Source organism: Calypte anna, chromosome 5, assembly GCF_003957555.1.
Source record: "Calypte anna isolate BGI_N300 chromosome 5, bCalAnn1_v1.p, whole genome shotgun sequence".
Taxonomy (NCBI): Eukaryota; Metazoa; Chordata; class Aves; order Apodiformes; family Trochilidae; genus Calypte; species Calypte anna.
The window spans coordinates 2,209,696-2,226,924 of record NC_044250.1 but is presented as its reverse complement, the minus strand read 5'-3'; the positions used below and the strand labels follow the sequence as shown (position 1 = coordinate 2,226,924).

The following is a 17,229-nucleotide window of genomic DNA, read 5'->3' as shown; positions in this document are numbered from 1 at the left end:
TGGTTAAGTTTTCAGGTTATAATGAGGTCTGGCTACTTCATAACCTGCTCATACTTACAAAGGTTAATGTGGGGCTGGCCTTTTGAGGTACAGCCCCTCTCCAAAAAACTTCCTGTATAAAGCAGGTATCTGACACAGTTTAATTAGAGATCTAGAAATAGCACTGTAAGCAGTGCTACTTGCAGTAAAGGCACAAGGATACTGCCCACTGGCCTCAAATTCAAGCAAAATTATCTTCACTGCCACTTAAAAATGCCTTCTAGCAGAGCTCATGAAGCACTCACAGAATTAGACCCAAAGTGTCTTATTATTCATTTGTCACAGATAATGCAAGGTGTGAATAGTGCTCAAGTGGACTCTTGAATCTACAAAAAAATTATACTCGAATGTGAAATGAATTTAATTTTCCAAATTAAGGCAAAATTAATACCAATATGCAAAACCTCAGATTCATTTCTATAAGAAAAGATCCAGGAGAAAAGTGTTCAGCCTAAGAAGAGAATATGATACCAAGCAATAAAATAAGATTCTTAAACTGTAGTTCCATGTATCCAATCACTAAAGGAAGAGAAAACATTCAATTCAGACTGCAATTTCACAGGAACAAAGTCACCATTACATAAAGGTACAAGGAACAAAGACAACTCTATGGAAATTGATTTCAAACATCACAGAAATATTCTTACCCTGCTTCATTTTTGTTACTTTTAACACTTATACCTTAATCCAGCAAGCTCCTTCTGGTATGATGTGATCTCTCTCTCAGTTTCTGCTTGGAAGGCTTTTGTCTGATGCAATGCCTTCTCCAAATCATCAACCTTGGTCTTCAGTTTTGCTATTTCAACAGCTGCAAGGCTGGCTCCTTCTTTAGCCTAAGTTTAATAAACATGATTAGTGAACTGGAATGAAAATTGTATGGCTGAAGTTTTATCACTGCCAGAATCTTCATAACAGAATAGTGGGTTTTTTCTCCATTTGTTCCTCTTTAACAGGATAATGACCTAAACTCCCAAAATTGTAAGCATGCCTTCTCTAGTCACACAGTGTTTCCTTTGCACTCACATAATTTGCAAAAATAAACTTCAAAATCCAGGGTGTCTCTAAGCTTTCTCTGCATAAAAAAAAATAATTCAATAACAAAGTGATGCAAGTTAATTTACCAAATTACCAATCTTTCCCTATTGATCTGAGGCACATCCAAATTACTTTTAAAAGAATCTGACTGATGCTGTTGCAACCAATGAGAAATGAAGCTGTGCCCTGGTTTGTTTCAGAAGTTACCTTCTGATTGCTGAGATCCTGCAGCAATTTGTCTCGGTCATCCTGAAGACTGGCCATAGCTTTGGAAAATGCTTCAAGCTGGTGAACATAACTCCCACACTCAGAGGAGAGCCTCCTAATCTCCATCTCACGACTGACTAAAGTCCCACAGAGAGTTTCAATTTCAGCAGCAATCTGATCAAGTGTAACCTTATCTGCAGCATCAAAACTAGCCTGCTTCAGAAGAGAATTTTCTTTGAGAGTACTGATAAGATGTATTTTAAAGCCATCCAAAGCAGCTTGAAGTTCATCTCCTTTCTTCTTTTCTGTCTCAAGTTCAGATGTGTATTTGCTCTGAAGTTCCTTTAAGTCCTCTATTATCCTATCCCTATCATTCTGCAGAGCAGTCATTGCTTTCCCAAAGGCCTCATTTTGGGACCTCAGCTCAGTATTTTGAGACTGAACTTCTAAAATCATAGTTGCAAAAGAACCAGGTTCATCTCCATGTTTCAGTGTCAAAAGAGTCTTACTGCATTCCTCATCTGTACCCTTCATGTTTCTGCCTTTTGACTTCTGGAGCTCTTGAATATGCTTCTGAAGATCTTCCCCATACTGTCCATTGGATACAGATTCTTTTTTCTGAATGCCATCACCACTCAGCAGTTTCCCTCCAGATTCAAACCCAAGTTTCTCTTTGTTTAATGATGCAATTAAGGATTCCAGATCATTTACTTTAGACACCAATTTTTTATTTTCATATTCCAAAGTGAGAGCAGAATCTTTTTGCAGTTCAGTGGAGAGCTGCATTTCTTTTATTTGTTTTTGAAGATCATATTTTTCTTGTTCAAGGCTTTTAATACAATCCAATTTCTGCTTCAGTAAGTCTTTCAGCTGATGATCTTTCAAAGATAAAACCTGGTTAAGATCTTCCCTGTACTTTATCAGCTGTGCACTCAGCATTGCATTTTCAGAATGAAGATCATCTATCTGATTGAGAAGCCTCCTCAGTTCTTGTTTTAATGCATTATTCTCACTTGCACTGCCCACTAAAAGACTGTCCCTCTGACGTGTGACATCCTGGTGAAGATGTTCCAGCTCTTTGTACTTAGAAAAAAGATCATCCCTATCATTCTGAAGAGATGACATTGATTTTTTAAAGGCCTCTATTTCACTGGTAATTGCAGCCTTATCTCGACTGGCTTTGTCTGCTTTCACCTGGAGGTTTCTCAGTTCATTTTCCATCCTCTGACAGGACTCCTCAGACTGCTGCCTCTCCATCTGCAAAGACCTTAACTGAAGTTCATATTCTTTGATTTGGTCTCTGTGTTGAGTCTGTACCTGAGTCAGATAGTCAGAAATTTCATCACCTTTTGAAGAAATTAGCAAGGAAATTTCTTTGTCTTTATTATTTAGCATGATCTTCATTTGCTCAGAAATAGTAACCTGCTTTTTCAGTTCAGCATTGATTTTTTCCTTCTCAGCTATAAGCTGCTGCAGTTCTTGTTCCTGTCTTGTAAAACTACTTTCCAGAGCTTTTATCTCTCTTCCTGCACTCTTACTACTCTCTATGAGATGATTAAGAGAATCGTTTTCTTTAAGAAGTGTTTGCAAAGTTTCTTCTTTCGACTGAAGAACACTCTCCAGTTCTTGCTGCCTGTTAAAAATAATTGTATTTTCCTCCTTTATTCTGCAGAGCTCTTCATAGCATCGTGTATCAACAGATTTTTGCCTCAAATACAGTTCATCCTTTGTCTCCTCTGCCACAGAATACTTGATATTCAGTTCTTCAATCTGAGTTATTTTCTCTTTCAGTTCCTCTTGTAAACACATTATTCTTTTATTACTGTCTTCTATCTGTTTCTCTTTATTTTGGATGGCCTCCTTGAACTGCATTTCCCAGGTTTTCATTTCAGTGACTACCCTGTCCCTGTCATCCTGAAGAGAGGACATAGACTTTGTAAAAGCAGCTAATCGTGCCAAAGCTGCATTCAACTCTGCTTGAAGTTGCTTGTTTTGAGAGTCCTTAACACCAATTTCTTCTTGCAAACCATGAATCTCACTAACTGCCCTATCTTTTTCTCTCTCAAGGGCACCGTGTCTTTCTTCCAGGTTCAAAACTTCTCCTTTGTGAACCAATTTTAATTGTTGAAGATTAAATTCCAGTTCTCTCTCGTATTTTTTCTTCTGAATTTGTAATTCGTCTTCTTTCTTCTGAAGGTCTTTTCTCCAATTGAGATTCTCACCTCTAAGCCTGTCCACCTCATTCCTTGACTGATCCAACAAGTCCATCAGTGAAGAAAGCTTTGCCTTGAGATGATGGATTTCTTCATTTGATTTTGCAAGCTTTTCTGACGTATTATTTAAGTCCTTTTCAAACTTTTCACTTCTTGACTGTGACAGTTTCACAGATCTTTCCAAATCGAGGATCAGCTCCTGGAACTTTATAGAATCCTTTTGCAAATGGTTGATCTCCTGCTGTTTCTCCTTTAAGAGTTCTTGCAACTCTTTTGTTCTGTTTTTACTTCCATTATTATCTCTCTGAGCACTTTTCACCTTCTCTTCAAACATTTTTACAAGGTGTAACTGCTGTTCTTCTTTTTCTCTAACCACAATACATTTTTCTGCCTTTAATTCTTCCAGCTGCTGTAATAGCAAGTTATTCTGTACCTGTGCTGACTTCATTCTATCAGTAAGATGATCAATTTTTTTAACATGATTAAGCAATTCTGTCTCAAGAAATTCTCTCTCATTCTTTACTTTATAAGAGCTTTCTTGCACATTTTCTAATTCTTCCTGTAACAGACATTTATCATCCTCTAAAATCTTAACTTTCTCATTTAGACTAACAATTTCTTGGGTAAGGCTTTTACATTCCATGTCCAGCCTTGTTAAGCAATGATTTTTATGATCCAAAGATCTTTCAGTTTCTTTCACTTTTTCTGAAATTAAGTTTCTTTCCTGTTCTAGGACAAGCACATCTTGTTCTTTTTCAGAGAGCTTATCCTTTAACACACTAACATCCTTCAGCAATGATTCATTTGCATGTAAAGCATCACTGATTTTAGACTGTGTATCATTCTGGTACACTTCCATTTGAACTTGGAGCTCTCCCAGAGCTGCCTTAGTTACAGTCATGTCACTATGAAGGGTATCATTTTCATGATGAATTTTCTCTAAAGCCTGCTTTAAATTCTCAGAAGTTTGTTTCAGCTGCTCATTTTCCTCCATTAGTTGATGATTCTGATCAGTGAGCTCATGAAGACGATCCTGATGTTCTTGCATCCTTGCCTCTTGCTCACGGATCTGCCTTTCTGCTCTGCTTTGTAACTCCTCAACTTCCATTTTCTTGGATTCACCGAGTTGTTTCAGTTGATTCTTAATAAGCTCATTTTCATCAAGGAGTCTTTGTAAATGCTTCTCAAGAGCCTCCTTCTCAGATTCTCCTTCCCTGAGTCTTTGAATAGCCTCTTGCTTCTCTTTTCTAGTCAGATCAATAACTTGCCTCATTTCTGCTATTTTACTACTGATATTCTCATAAGCTTGAAGAAGCGATTCATACTCCTGTTTTAATTCACTATGTTTAGCCTTCCATCCTGTTAATTCAACTGTCTGAGAATCTTTTAAGGTATTTAGTTGGAAAGAAAAGGCCTCTTTTTCCTGAACTATGGTCTCCATGGTGGATTTCAGACTTTCACACGCTGCGGTGAGGTTTTCATTTTCAGCCAAGAGTCTCGCGTTTTCAGACACGAGGCTCTCCTCCTCAGCCAAAGCAGAAACAGTATTTGACCTTTGTTCTTCTCTGCCAACCTCTAACAAGTGTTCAAGCACACCTGTCTTGTTCATTAGTTCTTCTCTTTCCAACATCAGTTTATCAATCTGGTCTTTAAGACATTTGTTTTCTTTCAGGGCTTCTTTACGTGATATTAAAGCCGCCTGTAATTTTCTCTGCAGGCGCTCTCTGGACTTCTCTTCTGCTGCAGTTCTTTGCTCTTGTGGTTTGGAATCATTTACATTTGTTGCTTTTGCCACTGGCTCTTCAGTCATTTGTGTATGTTTCTGAACTTGACATTCTGTTTCATCTCTCAGTTTGGTTTTCTGTGAGTAATCAGTAAAAACTTGTACCTTTCCTTGAAGGGAATCACTTTCCAAACAAAACTCTCCCAATTCCTTTTTAGTATCATTTTCTTCCTTAAGCTCTTTGCAAGACCCCAGAGGTCTGTTCAGCTCAGGCTTCTCATGCAGCATACAGAGCTCTGCCAGCAGTTTTTCATTTTCCTCACTGAAACGTTTTACCTCCTCTCTCGTATTCATTAGTTCCAAATTGGACTTTTCTAAACAACTGACAAGCTTCTCTCTTTCACCCTTCATTTCTTCAAAAGCTGTTTTGTAGTGATGAGCTTCTTCTTGGCTCTCCTTTATAGCTTTGTTTAATAATTCCTTTTCCACATCAAGTTTCTCTTTGAAATCTGCAAGTGAACAACGCAGCACTTCAATTTCCTCGTTCTTCTCTCCAATCTCCTTCTTCACTTCAATTCTCAGTCTCTCTAGTTTCTCCTGGCTCATCTTGTGATCCTCTTCACTTCTTTTAATAAGTGCTTCTTTCTCATTATTCACACGTGCAAGCTCTGTCTTAATGTCTCTAGCTTCAGCCTCGTGCACCTCCAGCTTTTTCTGTAGCTGCTTTATGTCCTCCAACCAGCTGTGCTTATGTTGCTCCTGGTGCTGCTCCTGCTGTCCCAAAGAGTTTAAGTTCACCATTTCTTCTCTTTCATCACCAAATTCAACTGATAATTTTCTCAACTCTTTCTTTAACATTTCTGTTTCCTCCCAAAGTTTTGCATAATTACTTCTTAGTTCTTCTAGCTCACTGTCTTTACTTGCCCCTGAAGGGATTGTGTTTCCTGACTCTTTTAAGGACACAAGCTGAATTTTGCTTTCTTGTTTGTCTGATTCCAAATTCCCCAGGTCAACTGCTTCTTCTCCCAGCACTGCCTTAGGCGAAGCCAACTTCTCCCCCAGAGGGTGCTTTTCTAACAGATTCAAGTCAAGCTCTTTACATTTTGTTTGAAGAACTTCCAGGAGTGCTTTATGTTCTTCTTTGAGATTCTCAAGATGGTTTTTTTGTTCATCAAAATCTGCTGCAAGTTTAGCATGCTCTTCTCTTTCTTTCTGAATTTTTTTAATATCTTCTTTCCTGAGCAAAAGATCCCTCTCTAAGGCTTCTTTTTCCTTTTTTAATTGGCTCATGACATTAATGTCACTGTTGGGGTCTAGATGTTTCTTCCTGTCCACAGCACTAAAATTGGGCTCTTCTGAACAGGAATTTTTTAACAATTCTTCTTTTAACAATTCTTCTTTAACTTCAGATTTTACCTTTTCAAGAGCTAAAAGTAGCTGAGAACATTCCACTTCATGTGCCCTTGCTTTCTCATCAAGCACAGATTGCATCTGAGCAAGCATGCAGTCCTTTTCCTCCAAAGACTTTAGATTTTGCTCACATATATTTTGCTTTACAACAATAATATCATTTAGTTCTGCAACAGTGCCCTGAAGTTCCTCTACACAGGAGGTCTTGGAAGACACAATTGCAGTCAAATCACTTATCCTTGCATCTTTTTCTAAAAGTTGTTGCTTCAAAGTTCCAAGGTGAGACTCAAAATCTTTATTTTGTACTTCAACTAGTTTCAGCTTGTCTGATAACTCATTAACTGTCTTTGACAATTCCTCTGCTTTTTTTTGCTCTTTTTCTATTTCTTCCTGTCCACTCTTTTCCAGTTTTCCAACTTTCTGCATGAGATCTCTTCTTATTATCAGTGCTGCCTGAAGTTTCTTTTTCAGATTCTCTTTTTCTTTGCCCATTTTCTCAAGACTACACTGCATCTCCTCTTTTTCATTCATTAAATCTTTAAACTCTGCTTCCCTACTGCTTAATGTAACCTGACTCTGCTCCAGTTCTTTCTTACACTCCTCAAGTTCCTGCAGTACTCGGTTCAGCTCTCCCACAGAACTATTATGAACAGCTTCAAGATCCTGCAGTTTGGTGTTTAATGTATTTCTCTCTTCAGAAAAATTCAGCATTTCATTAGACAATGACTCCATGATCTGAGTAACAGAAGAGTCCTTTTCTTTCAGCTGCTGGCTCAGACCAGAAATTAAATCATTCTGCTGATTTACTTGGGAAGTTAAGTTTCCAATGAGTTCATCTTTTTTTCCCATTTCTTCAAGAAGACTTGCTACTTTTTTACCTTCCACATGCAGTTCTTCTTCGCTGGCTCTTGCTAATTCTTCTGATTTATTTACCTTATCTTGAAGGAATTCAACCTGCTTATTTATTTCTGCAAAAGACTCTTCCTTTTCCTGCAAGAGAGACTGTTGTTCACATAATGTTTCCTTGACTATGACCATTTCTTTTGACAGGCATTCAATTTCAGATTTGTATTTGCCCTCCATTTTTTCAAAATCATTCTGCAACAGCTCCTTCTCCTTCTCAAGAGACTGCAGACTTTTTAATTGATTTCTCATGGTGTCTATTTCTTTCTGTTTTTCTAAAAGCACCAGTTGCAACTCTTCCCCTTCTGTTTCTTTGCTCAAAAGAGTGGTTATCAGAGCAGAGAATTTTTCCAGCTCAATTTTACTATGAGTTAGCTGCAGTTCAGAATCTGAAGTCTGAGCCTTTTTTTCTTTACATAAAAGCCTACTATTAAGTAATGGAGATAAGGTTTGAGTTAATCCCTCTTTTATAAGATCCAACTCTTGCTGCAAAGCTTGGATTTTGCTATCCTTTGATTTCATTTCACTTTCTAAACTCCCCAATTGCTCAGTAAGTAAATTATTTTGTACAGTTGCCCTGTCAAGTTCTGTCACCCATTTGTTTTCTGACTCAAGTAGACTTTGTTCTAGAGTTTCAAATTTAAGTTCCAATTTAGAAAGTTCTTCACCTTTCACACTAACCTGCATCTGTAACTTCTCTTTTTCAGTCTTCATCTGCATTTTAACAGCATCTATCTGCATTCTTGAATAATTCTCACTGGTTTCTAGTTTTTCATTGATTTCTTGGAGCTCTTCCAATTTCTTTTGCAAATTACATTGTAGTTCGGTGAGTTGTGTGTTTTCAGCCATCAGTTTATGAGCATCCTCCTGCAAAAGACATTTTTCTTTCTGTAAACACTCCACCTGGGTCTGCAGGCTGCCTATTAAAAGTGCATTTTCATGGCAGTCTTGAGATGATTTGGAATTTATGTTGTTCAACTCTGAGTTCAGAGATGCTATGCTCTCTGCCTGTTCAGTGCACTTCACACGCAGAGACTCCACAGCCAACTCTTTCTGCTGGAGTTCTTCTTCCTGTGCCCTTATTTGGTCCAGAGCTTTTTGGTGTTCATTTTTAAGAGAGTCAAGTTCAATTGTCAAAGAATCAATGTCCTTCTGATTAATATCAAGCTTCTCCTTCTTTTCCTGAAATTCCTTAGTAAGTTTGTTCATGGCTGTACTGCTTTGTTCTAATTTTTCTCTGAGTACCTCAATCTCACTAGAAAGAACACCAATGTTGCTGTCTGCCAGCTCTATACTGCTATCTTTTTCCTTTAAAGAATTAAGGAGTCCAGCAATAACTTCTTCTTTTTTCCCAAGAGCTTCATTCAACTCAGTTCTTAGTTCATGCTGTGCTTCCATTTTCTCCTGAAGAGATAAAAAGGCATTTTCTTTCTCACTGACTTGTTCTTTAGATTTCTGTAGTTCCTGTGTTAGTTCCTGTATCTGACTTTGGAGCTGAGAAATCAGATTTGTCTTCTCTTCATCTTTCCCTGCTTTCTCCTTCAGATTTTTGATGAGGATTTTATTTTCCATAAGAGAAGACTCCTTTTCTGACAACGATTGGTCCATCTCCATTATTACATTCTTCTGATTTTCTATTTCTTTTTGTAAATTCACTCTCATTTCCTCCAGCTCTACCACTTGTTTCTTTAAGACCTCACACTCCTCCCCTTTCTCTTGAAGTTGCATCCTTAAATTCTCACTAGATGCTGAAATATTGTTGATGGTTAAATCTTTTTCTGAAACAAGTACTTTTAATTGTTCTGCTTCAGAGGCTAAAAGCTCCAATTGTTTCTGCTGCAAAACAGAAGATTCCTGTACCTCTGAAAGCTGTACTTTTAAACTGATGGATTCATCTAATTTTTGTTTTAAAGATTCATCCTTCTGTATAATTGAATCATTCAACTGGGATGATTTTTCTGTAGCATTTCTAAGCTGACACTGAAGGTCAGAAATAACCTCCATATTCTCAGACAGTTGAACCCTAAGTACATCAGATTCTTCAGATTTATCTTTTAATAACTTTAATTCTTGTGCTTGTCTCTTAAATTCATTTTCTTTTTCCTGCATTGCATGTCTAAGCTGGTTGGTTTCAAAACCTAGGGCTTGTATTTGGTTTTGCAGATCTGAAATGATTTGCATATATTGCCCTTCTCCTGCCACTTTGCTATCTTTCATTTGCTGAATCAAAGCCTCCTTTTCAGCCAGGAGTGTTTCTTTTTCTTTAAGAACAGTTTTAAAGCTTTCTTTTTCAAGCAACAGGCCATCAATTTGGTCCTTCAGAGCTAAAATATTATGACCTTGTTGGGACAAGTGTGAAGTTAAAGCAGCTACTTCCTCTGACTTTTTCATTACTGTAACATTAACTGTTTCAATCTCTACTTTCAACTTTTCATTCTCTACAGCTGCTGTATGTGCTTGCTGCCTTGCTGAAGTAACTTCAGACTGTTGCTGTACCAACTGTGACTGAAGAACTTCACATTCATGTGATTTCTCACTCAATAGGCTTGAAAAGTCCTGCTTTTCAAGCTTAAGCACATCTACTTCTTTGCTCAATAGCTGTAGCTGATTATTTAACGTTGTGCTTTCTTCCATTTTTTCAGAAAGTTCCCTATGAAACTTTTCAAGTTGTGAACCCTGAGTTTTTACAGTCAGGTCTCTTTCTTCTACTAACTCAGATAGCTTTGTTTGTTCATCTTTCAGTTTTTTAATTTCATCCTGCAGCTCCACAATACAAGATCTGCTCTCTTCCATTTCCTTATGCAAGGAATCATTTTGAAAAATTTTCTCTTCTAGAGACCTGTTTGCAGCTTCAAAATCCAAATTTATGCTCTGAATTTGTTCCTGCAACAGTAAATTCTTTTCATTACTATGGCTGAGCTCCTGCATTAGCCTACTGCATTCAGATAACTTATCATTTAACATTTCTTCCTTCTTTATTTCTTTGTCTCTAGTATCCTTCAGCTGAATGAGAAGTGATTGCATTTGTTCCTGCAACTGTTGTGTCTGCTCCTTGCTTTCAGACAACTGATCAGCTAGCACATTACACTCCTTTGTTTTCTCTTGCAGCTGTTCTGCAACAGATTTTTCTTGTTGCTTGGCAAGTACAGAAAGTTGTTCAATTTCTTTTGCCAGACTGTTTTTATCACAATTTAGTACTGAAAGGGTTTTTTCATACTCAGCAGTGCTAACTGATAACTTATTCTCTATTTCTGCCACAGCCTGGATTTTCTTTAACAATTCACTTTCTTTTGCATCCAGGAGTTTCAACAAATTCTCATTTTCATTTGTTAGCTGCTGCTTCTCCTTTTCTACCAATTCTATACTTTTTTTCAGATATTCATTTGCTTTCATTTGCTCTGCCAATTTTTCTTCTTTCCCTTCTAGCTCTGCCTGCAATCTCTTATTAGTTGAAACTTTTTCCTCTGTCTCTATTTCCATCTTGCTCATTTGTTTATGTATTTCATTTAATTGGTTATTAAGGTCTTTGCAACGTGTCTCTTTGGCTTTCAGCTCTTCAGTTAATCTAAGCTCAATCTCTTCATTTTGCTGCTCCAAAACTCGAACCTTCTGCTCTAATGAAGTAATGAACTCTTGTTTCTCATGCAGTTCTTTTTTAATTGTTTCCTGGTGGTCAGTATGTTCTATAAGCTTCCTAGATAATTCAGTCAATTCCTCATCTTTTTTTGCATTTTCCAAAACCAGTTTGTTGTATGAATCTTTAATTGATTTTAACTCATTTTCAAGTGTCTGCACTTCACTCTCTTTCTCTTTAAGCAAATCATTCCGTTTTTCCTTTAGAGTGTTGTTTTCCTCAAGCTGAGATTTCAAATATTCAGTTTCTTTTCTATGTTTATCCTCCACTTCTTGTAGCTTTTCAGATGATTTACTAATTTGCTCTTTCAGCAATGTAATCTGTGATTCACACTCCACAAGTTTATTATGGTAGGCAACACTGTTGGCTTGGATTTCAGAACGGAGATCTTTAATTGTAATGCTGCTCTCACTGCTTTGTCTGATTAATTCCTCATTTTCTTTGGTTTTAGCTTCATTCTCAACTTGAATCCTTTCTAGTTCTAACCTCATTGCATTACTCTCCTCAGAAAGAACAGCTATCTTCAAGCTTGCATCTCTTACATCAGCTGTTTGTACTTCTTTCAATAAATGTGTTTCTCTTTCAGCCTTTGATAAAGCCTCTTCCATCCCTCGTATTTCTTCCTCTTTGCATTGCACTTGATGCTTCAGGATGATAACCTGCTCAGAATATTCTGTCATATTCAAAGACAGGGCAGACATCTCCCTGTCTTTTTCTGCCAGTGCATCTTTAAGATTATCAATTTCTCTTTCACACTTCTGGAGATCTTGAATAAGTTGAGATCTCTCCTCTAAATGGCTGGTATTCAATTTGTCAAGTTCTTCATTTGTCTGGTCCAGATCCATTTGTATGGACTCTACCACGCCATCTTGCTTCAAAGTCTAAATATCAAGAAAATAAGGTTACAAGAATCATTTAAACATACTTGAGAGACTGAATGGTAGTTACACACTACATGAAAAACAAGTGCCTAAGATAATCAATCTGTATCCAACTGAACAGTCACAAGATAGCCAGGTTATTTTTCCAACTGTTTGAGCATACAGAAAGTTTAGTGTATGATACTTTCAGCAACTAATGCTGCTGTTTTGATGATATTTAAATGTCAAAATGTCTTCTCTTTATTTTAACTTTCATTTTTACCTTTTCTTTCAGCACTGCAACTTTTTCTGTTAAGTCACTGATGAGTGTTTTCTGCTCGGTGTTCTCCACTTCATAAATGCTGCATTTCTTTAAGGCTTCATTCAGCTTAGTAGTAAAAAATAAGAGTCAATGTGACAGAAATACATAGAATTAGATGAAATGGTGATGTTAGAATTATAATATTGAGGTAACACAAGGGAGTTTCTACTTTGAAATTATTAAACCAGGATAACTTAATAATATAAATATACTTTCATGCAAATCTCTGTGTTGGGTCTAAGTAATTTAATTACAAAAAATTGTATGAGGTGAACAAAACTGTAAAGAACAAGAGCAAAAACCTTCAGATAGGGAAATCAAGAATATTTCTGCAGGGACACAAGAAGCTAGAGGTAATGCTCATCCATTCTATCAAATTAAATACCATTTAAAAATAACTTACTCTTTGGTCAGTATGTACAAGCTTTTCACCAAGCTCCTTGTTCAGCAGATCCTTCTCCTGAAGCAGTTTCCTCAAAGTTTCAAGTTGTTCAAGTTTTTCTGTCATGCTCAACAGTTTTTGTTCTCTTTCTCCAAGTGAAGTTTCAAGGAAGTTATTTCTGTCACTTAGTCTAAGAAGGAAATACACACTTAAGTAAAACAGACATACATAAGAAAATAAACATGTAGATATTTTGAAAAAAAAAAAAAGTTTGGTTTAAGCTTTCTAGACTTCACAGTCCCAAACTACATTCCTAAGGTAACAATTATATTTACATTTTTCATTTAAACCTCCAAGAACAAAAACAACAGACAAAGGAAACAAAAGTCTTCTAAGAGATCATACTTAAGATCATACATAAGAGATCTAGTCTTCTAAGAGATCTAGTCTTCTAAGAGGTCATACTTCTCACTAGTTTAAGCTTATAGAAAAGAAATTAATTTTATAGAGAGTTGTAAAGAGCCTTTAATTTACCCCTTAAGTTGCTCATTCAAGCCAGAGATCAGAATTTGGTTCTTTTCTGCATCTCGCATTTGCTGGGTGCGTAGCTGGGCCAGCTGAGTTTGCAAACGCTCGTTTTCATTCTGCAACAAGACAGTAACAAAAAAGGATTATCACACACAAACACCAAGAATAACAAAAGGTAACTGGAGTCATGAAGACCTGACTCTTCAGATTTACATCCCATGTGGTAACAGAGATTGTTGTTGTAACATCTGAGGAGATACCAGTGAAAAACAGAACACAAATACCAGAAGTCTGGATGAGGTATTAGTTCAAACAGGTGCAACCCACCTTTCAGAAACACCTCCTTCAGCATTGTCATGATAGCATGAACTCCAGGGTGATTGCTGTGTACTCAAAACACACACACACACACACACACACACACACGCACACACACACATATATACTGTGTTAAGGCAGCTTACTTATCTTAACAGGGAAAGCTACTGCTTTAAAAAATAGTTTCTTCATGGTTTGTAGACTGTACCAAACAGAATCTTTTTATTTGTCCTTTTTTTCAGGTTTAAGGAATGCAAAAACCTGCATTTGGGGGATTGTGGAGAAAAGAAAAAGGAAGCAAGCTTCATTCACACAGATATTTTTTTGTCTTTCAAACACAGTACAAACCTCCTACTCTAGCCAGATCCACTGCACCAATTCAAAAATAAAACCACTAAAAAAAACATCTGACAACAGCAAACAGCAACCCAAAACCAAAAGCAAAACACATACCCAGAATCAACAGCAAATAGGACAAACATGGCAAACTTGTCACCTCTAATGAAAATAAGCTAGCACTTGGGAGGAGGCAGAACACACCTGCACTGCCCTCAACAGCTGCCCTTCTTCCTCTACACCAAACGTTACCTGTATTGAAAGGCTTTGTTACAAGAATCTCAAATAATAATTAATATAAGGTTGTCTTTAAGCTTGAAAGTATTAATTATTTTATATATGTGCAATTTAACAATTAAAGAACTATAAGTAATGCACCAAGTCTGAAGGAGTTTGAGTAAGAGATGAGTTGCATGATTTGATGAAAGTAAGGCTAACACATTATCAAAGGGAGTAACCTGACAATCTGGACCTTCTGACCAAGGTCCCCTACAAAGAATAATGAAAATCACACTGCCTTTTACTATGTTTCTAAAACATATAACAAATCTACTTCCAAACAAGTTTCTCCATGTGCTGAACAGAAGCTAGAGGCTTCAACTTCAGAGAATATAACAGTACAGATATACCCCAGGCCAATGTAATTTTAAAGCATAAAGTAGACTTTAGACATCCTTGCTAGCTGCAAATTGACATCTTTGTCTTACTGCAGGTAATGATTTTAAGAATATAACAGAAAATAAAATTATTCTCTTATATCAGATTTTATACAACTACAAAAGCTCACCTGAAGAGCCTCCATTCTACTTTGAAGCTGTACTCTATCTTCCAAATCCTGACAACGCTCTTCTAGACAAAGAATTTGTTCCTGCAGTTGATTTCTTTCCAATTCCAGTTCTTCAACCACACTTCGTAAACCTACTCAAGTCAAAGAAGGAAAATTATCTCAAGAAGGGCTGCTAAAATTCCTCAAGTTTAGAAATGCTTTCAGCTTTTCAGCCATGCTTCTCACCAGTGTTGGGCCCAACCAGATCTCAACCATTTCAAGTGGAAATGCCTGAGGCCTGGCATTTCCAAAAATAAAGATGGCAAAAGTACCCTTGACTGTTGAAAAAACAAAATAAAGAACTCTTGAGAACCTGGCAAAAATATTCTGAGCAATGCTGTGTCTCAATCAATAGTGTGGTTCATAGTAATTCAATCACTAGTTAATCGTGTACTTGAAGGATCAGATTTTAGAGCAATTATTAATAAACAAAGTAAATGACTTTCCATCTAAGTTTCTGTTTTAACAGTGAGGGTATTTGCAGCCTTTACCATAGATATGAAAACATTTGTATTTAAAAATAAAAATGTGATGTTTAAATTAAAAGCATATAGCAATGGAATGAAATTCTGGTTTGCAACAGAACAGTTACACAGCCTGAAAACACATCCAGGGGAACAAGACTCAGAACTTCAAAAATACACAATCTTGCCACATAGGAAACTTCATGGGCACAAAGTTTCAGCCAGTTCCAGTGCTCAGTCACATTTATATTCTACTTCTGAACCAAAACTAGGCAGTTCATCCAGCACGCACATGCTTTAAAATAAAAAGGCACAAAAGGCAAGCCAAAAAAATTCAACAAAGATTAGAACACCACAAATGGGCTGTTAGTTGAATTTGAAAACAAAAATAGACACAAAATACAGATGCTGTGCATGCTTTAATAAACTGTCTAGTCGCTATCACACCTGCATTGGGTGAAGTGTACTCTGGCCACCAACCTCCCATATTTTCTCCTTCTGCTGAATCAGTACTGTCCAAGGTGACATTCAATTCCTGAAAGCATTGTTTTCTATCAAAGTTGTATTCTTCCTAAGCACAAACATGAGAATGAAGTTTAAATTAAAGACAAAAAGCAGCAAGGGTATATATTCTGTTATTAAAAGCTTAGTTTCAATTCAAAGTCCTATCATTCAGCAAGTGATTCAGGTAACTAAATGTAAATATGTGGGATCTCTGTGGACACCAGAATCACCTGCCCAGCTTCCACTTGTTATTTCCAGAAAAGCCAAGTGTCTCACAGGTTTTGTATGATACCTGCCAGGACTCTGAAGACACCCTCAGGCATGTAAAAGGCCAACAGATAACTGTCTGGCTACCTTAATCAGTCACCTGATTTCTACAGTTCAGCAGAGTAAACTAAACATAAAATTACTCTTCCAATGCCATCTTAATTCTTTTTACAAAAGACCATCAGTTCTTTGTACAAGTTACAGCACCAGCTACCTAGAAGCACACCTGAATGAACTGGCACTACTTTCTAATTACAAAAAAAAAGCTCCACTGACCAAGAGATTTGTAAAAAGTATCTAAACCAAAAATGGCCTTGACATACAAAGCATGCACAAGCTTCAAGCATGTGAATTACTCCAGAGGGAAGTAAGCTGTGTTTTTCAATTTCATTATTTTTCAATGTAAAATAAAGCAGACTCATTACTCAAGGAACAGAGCTATGATGCCACTGGTATGTCTCATTTTCTGGCTACAGAAACAATCAGTAAATTTACCAAGGTTTTCAGTTACAAAACCAAGTTCTTAAGCATCACCTAAATAATAGTTTATTAACATACAGGTAAAAATAAACTCTTCTCTTTTAACCCACCTGTAGCTTCCTGCTGGTCTGATTGCTTTTTCTTCTTGCCTGCTGCAGCCTGCCCAGTTCTTGAACTGTGGTCAGTTCCTCCTCCAGCTCCTGTTGCCCTGAGACCATGGCTGGATCAGAGCAGCCAGGAAAGAACCAGTCATCCTCAATCAGTTTTGTGCCACAGGAGAGCAATTACATTTATATCAGACACTGCTACATGTAAAGAGACCAGGGACAGACTGAAGTCCTTATCAATGACTGACAGGAACAAGATTTAAGAAGCAATCCACTGCATTCACTTTGTGTTTTCTCTGCAACATTACTATGTAGAACAAAAGAATAAAGTCTGTGTATCTCACTAAGAAGAAGCAAACTGATGTCTAACTTTACTTCCTCATCAGCTCTAAATGAAGACTTTATAGAGGAGACTGGAAAGGGTGAGGTTAAGCCAATAATGAAAAAGAGGGGGAAAAAAAAAATCTATGCCAGCCAGTTAAAATGCCAAATTACATCTTTAGTAATTTCCATTTACCAGGTTAAAATACACCTCATTTGTATGAGAAAAGCATCAGCTGAGACAGCTGTAGTTTTTATAACATGAACAATCACATTCATTTTTATGGAAATGACATGTGTCCCTTTTGACTTTAATTTCAGTATGAGCTACAAAGCCAGATAATTCAAGG

At 36.9% G+C, this 17,229-nt stretch overlaps 1 protein-coding gene across 5 annotated transcripts in view; it reads right to left on the bottom strand.

Moving 5' to 3' along the window:
- LOC103532540 (golgin subfamily B member 1-like) overlaps positions 1-17,229 on the bottom strand; it is a 39,869-nt gene that overhangs the window by 7,602 nt on the left and 15,038 nt on the right. For 3 of the 5 annotated variants that reach the window (XM_030451324.1, XM_030451328.1, XM_030451327.1), the window contains 8 exons: positions 16,562-16,715; positions 15,648-15,771; positions 14,698-14,828; positions 13,263-13,372; positions 12,750-12,918; positions 12,308-12,412; positions 1,282-12,045; positions 721-872 (listed from right to left, as the gene is read on the bottom strand). In XM_030451324.1, the coding sequence (XP_030307184.1) occupies positions 721-872; positions 1,282-12,045; positions 12,308-12,412; positions 12,750-12,918; positions 13,263-13,372; positions 14,698-14,828; positions 15,648-15,771; positions 16,562-16,715 (11,709 nt within the window). The remainder of the gene's footprint in view (positions 1-720; positions 873-1,281; positions 12,046-12,307; positions 12,413-12,749; positions 12,919-13,262; positions 13,373-14,697; positions 14,829-15,647; positions 15,772-16,561; positions 16,716-17,229) is intronic. The other 2 variants (XM_030451325.1, XM_030451326.1) reach the window with 2 other exon arrangements.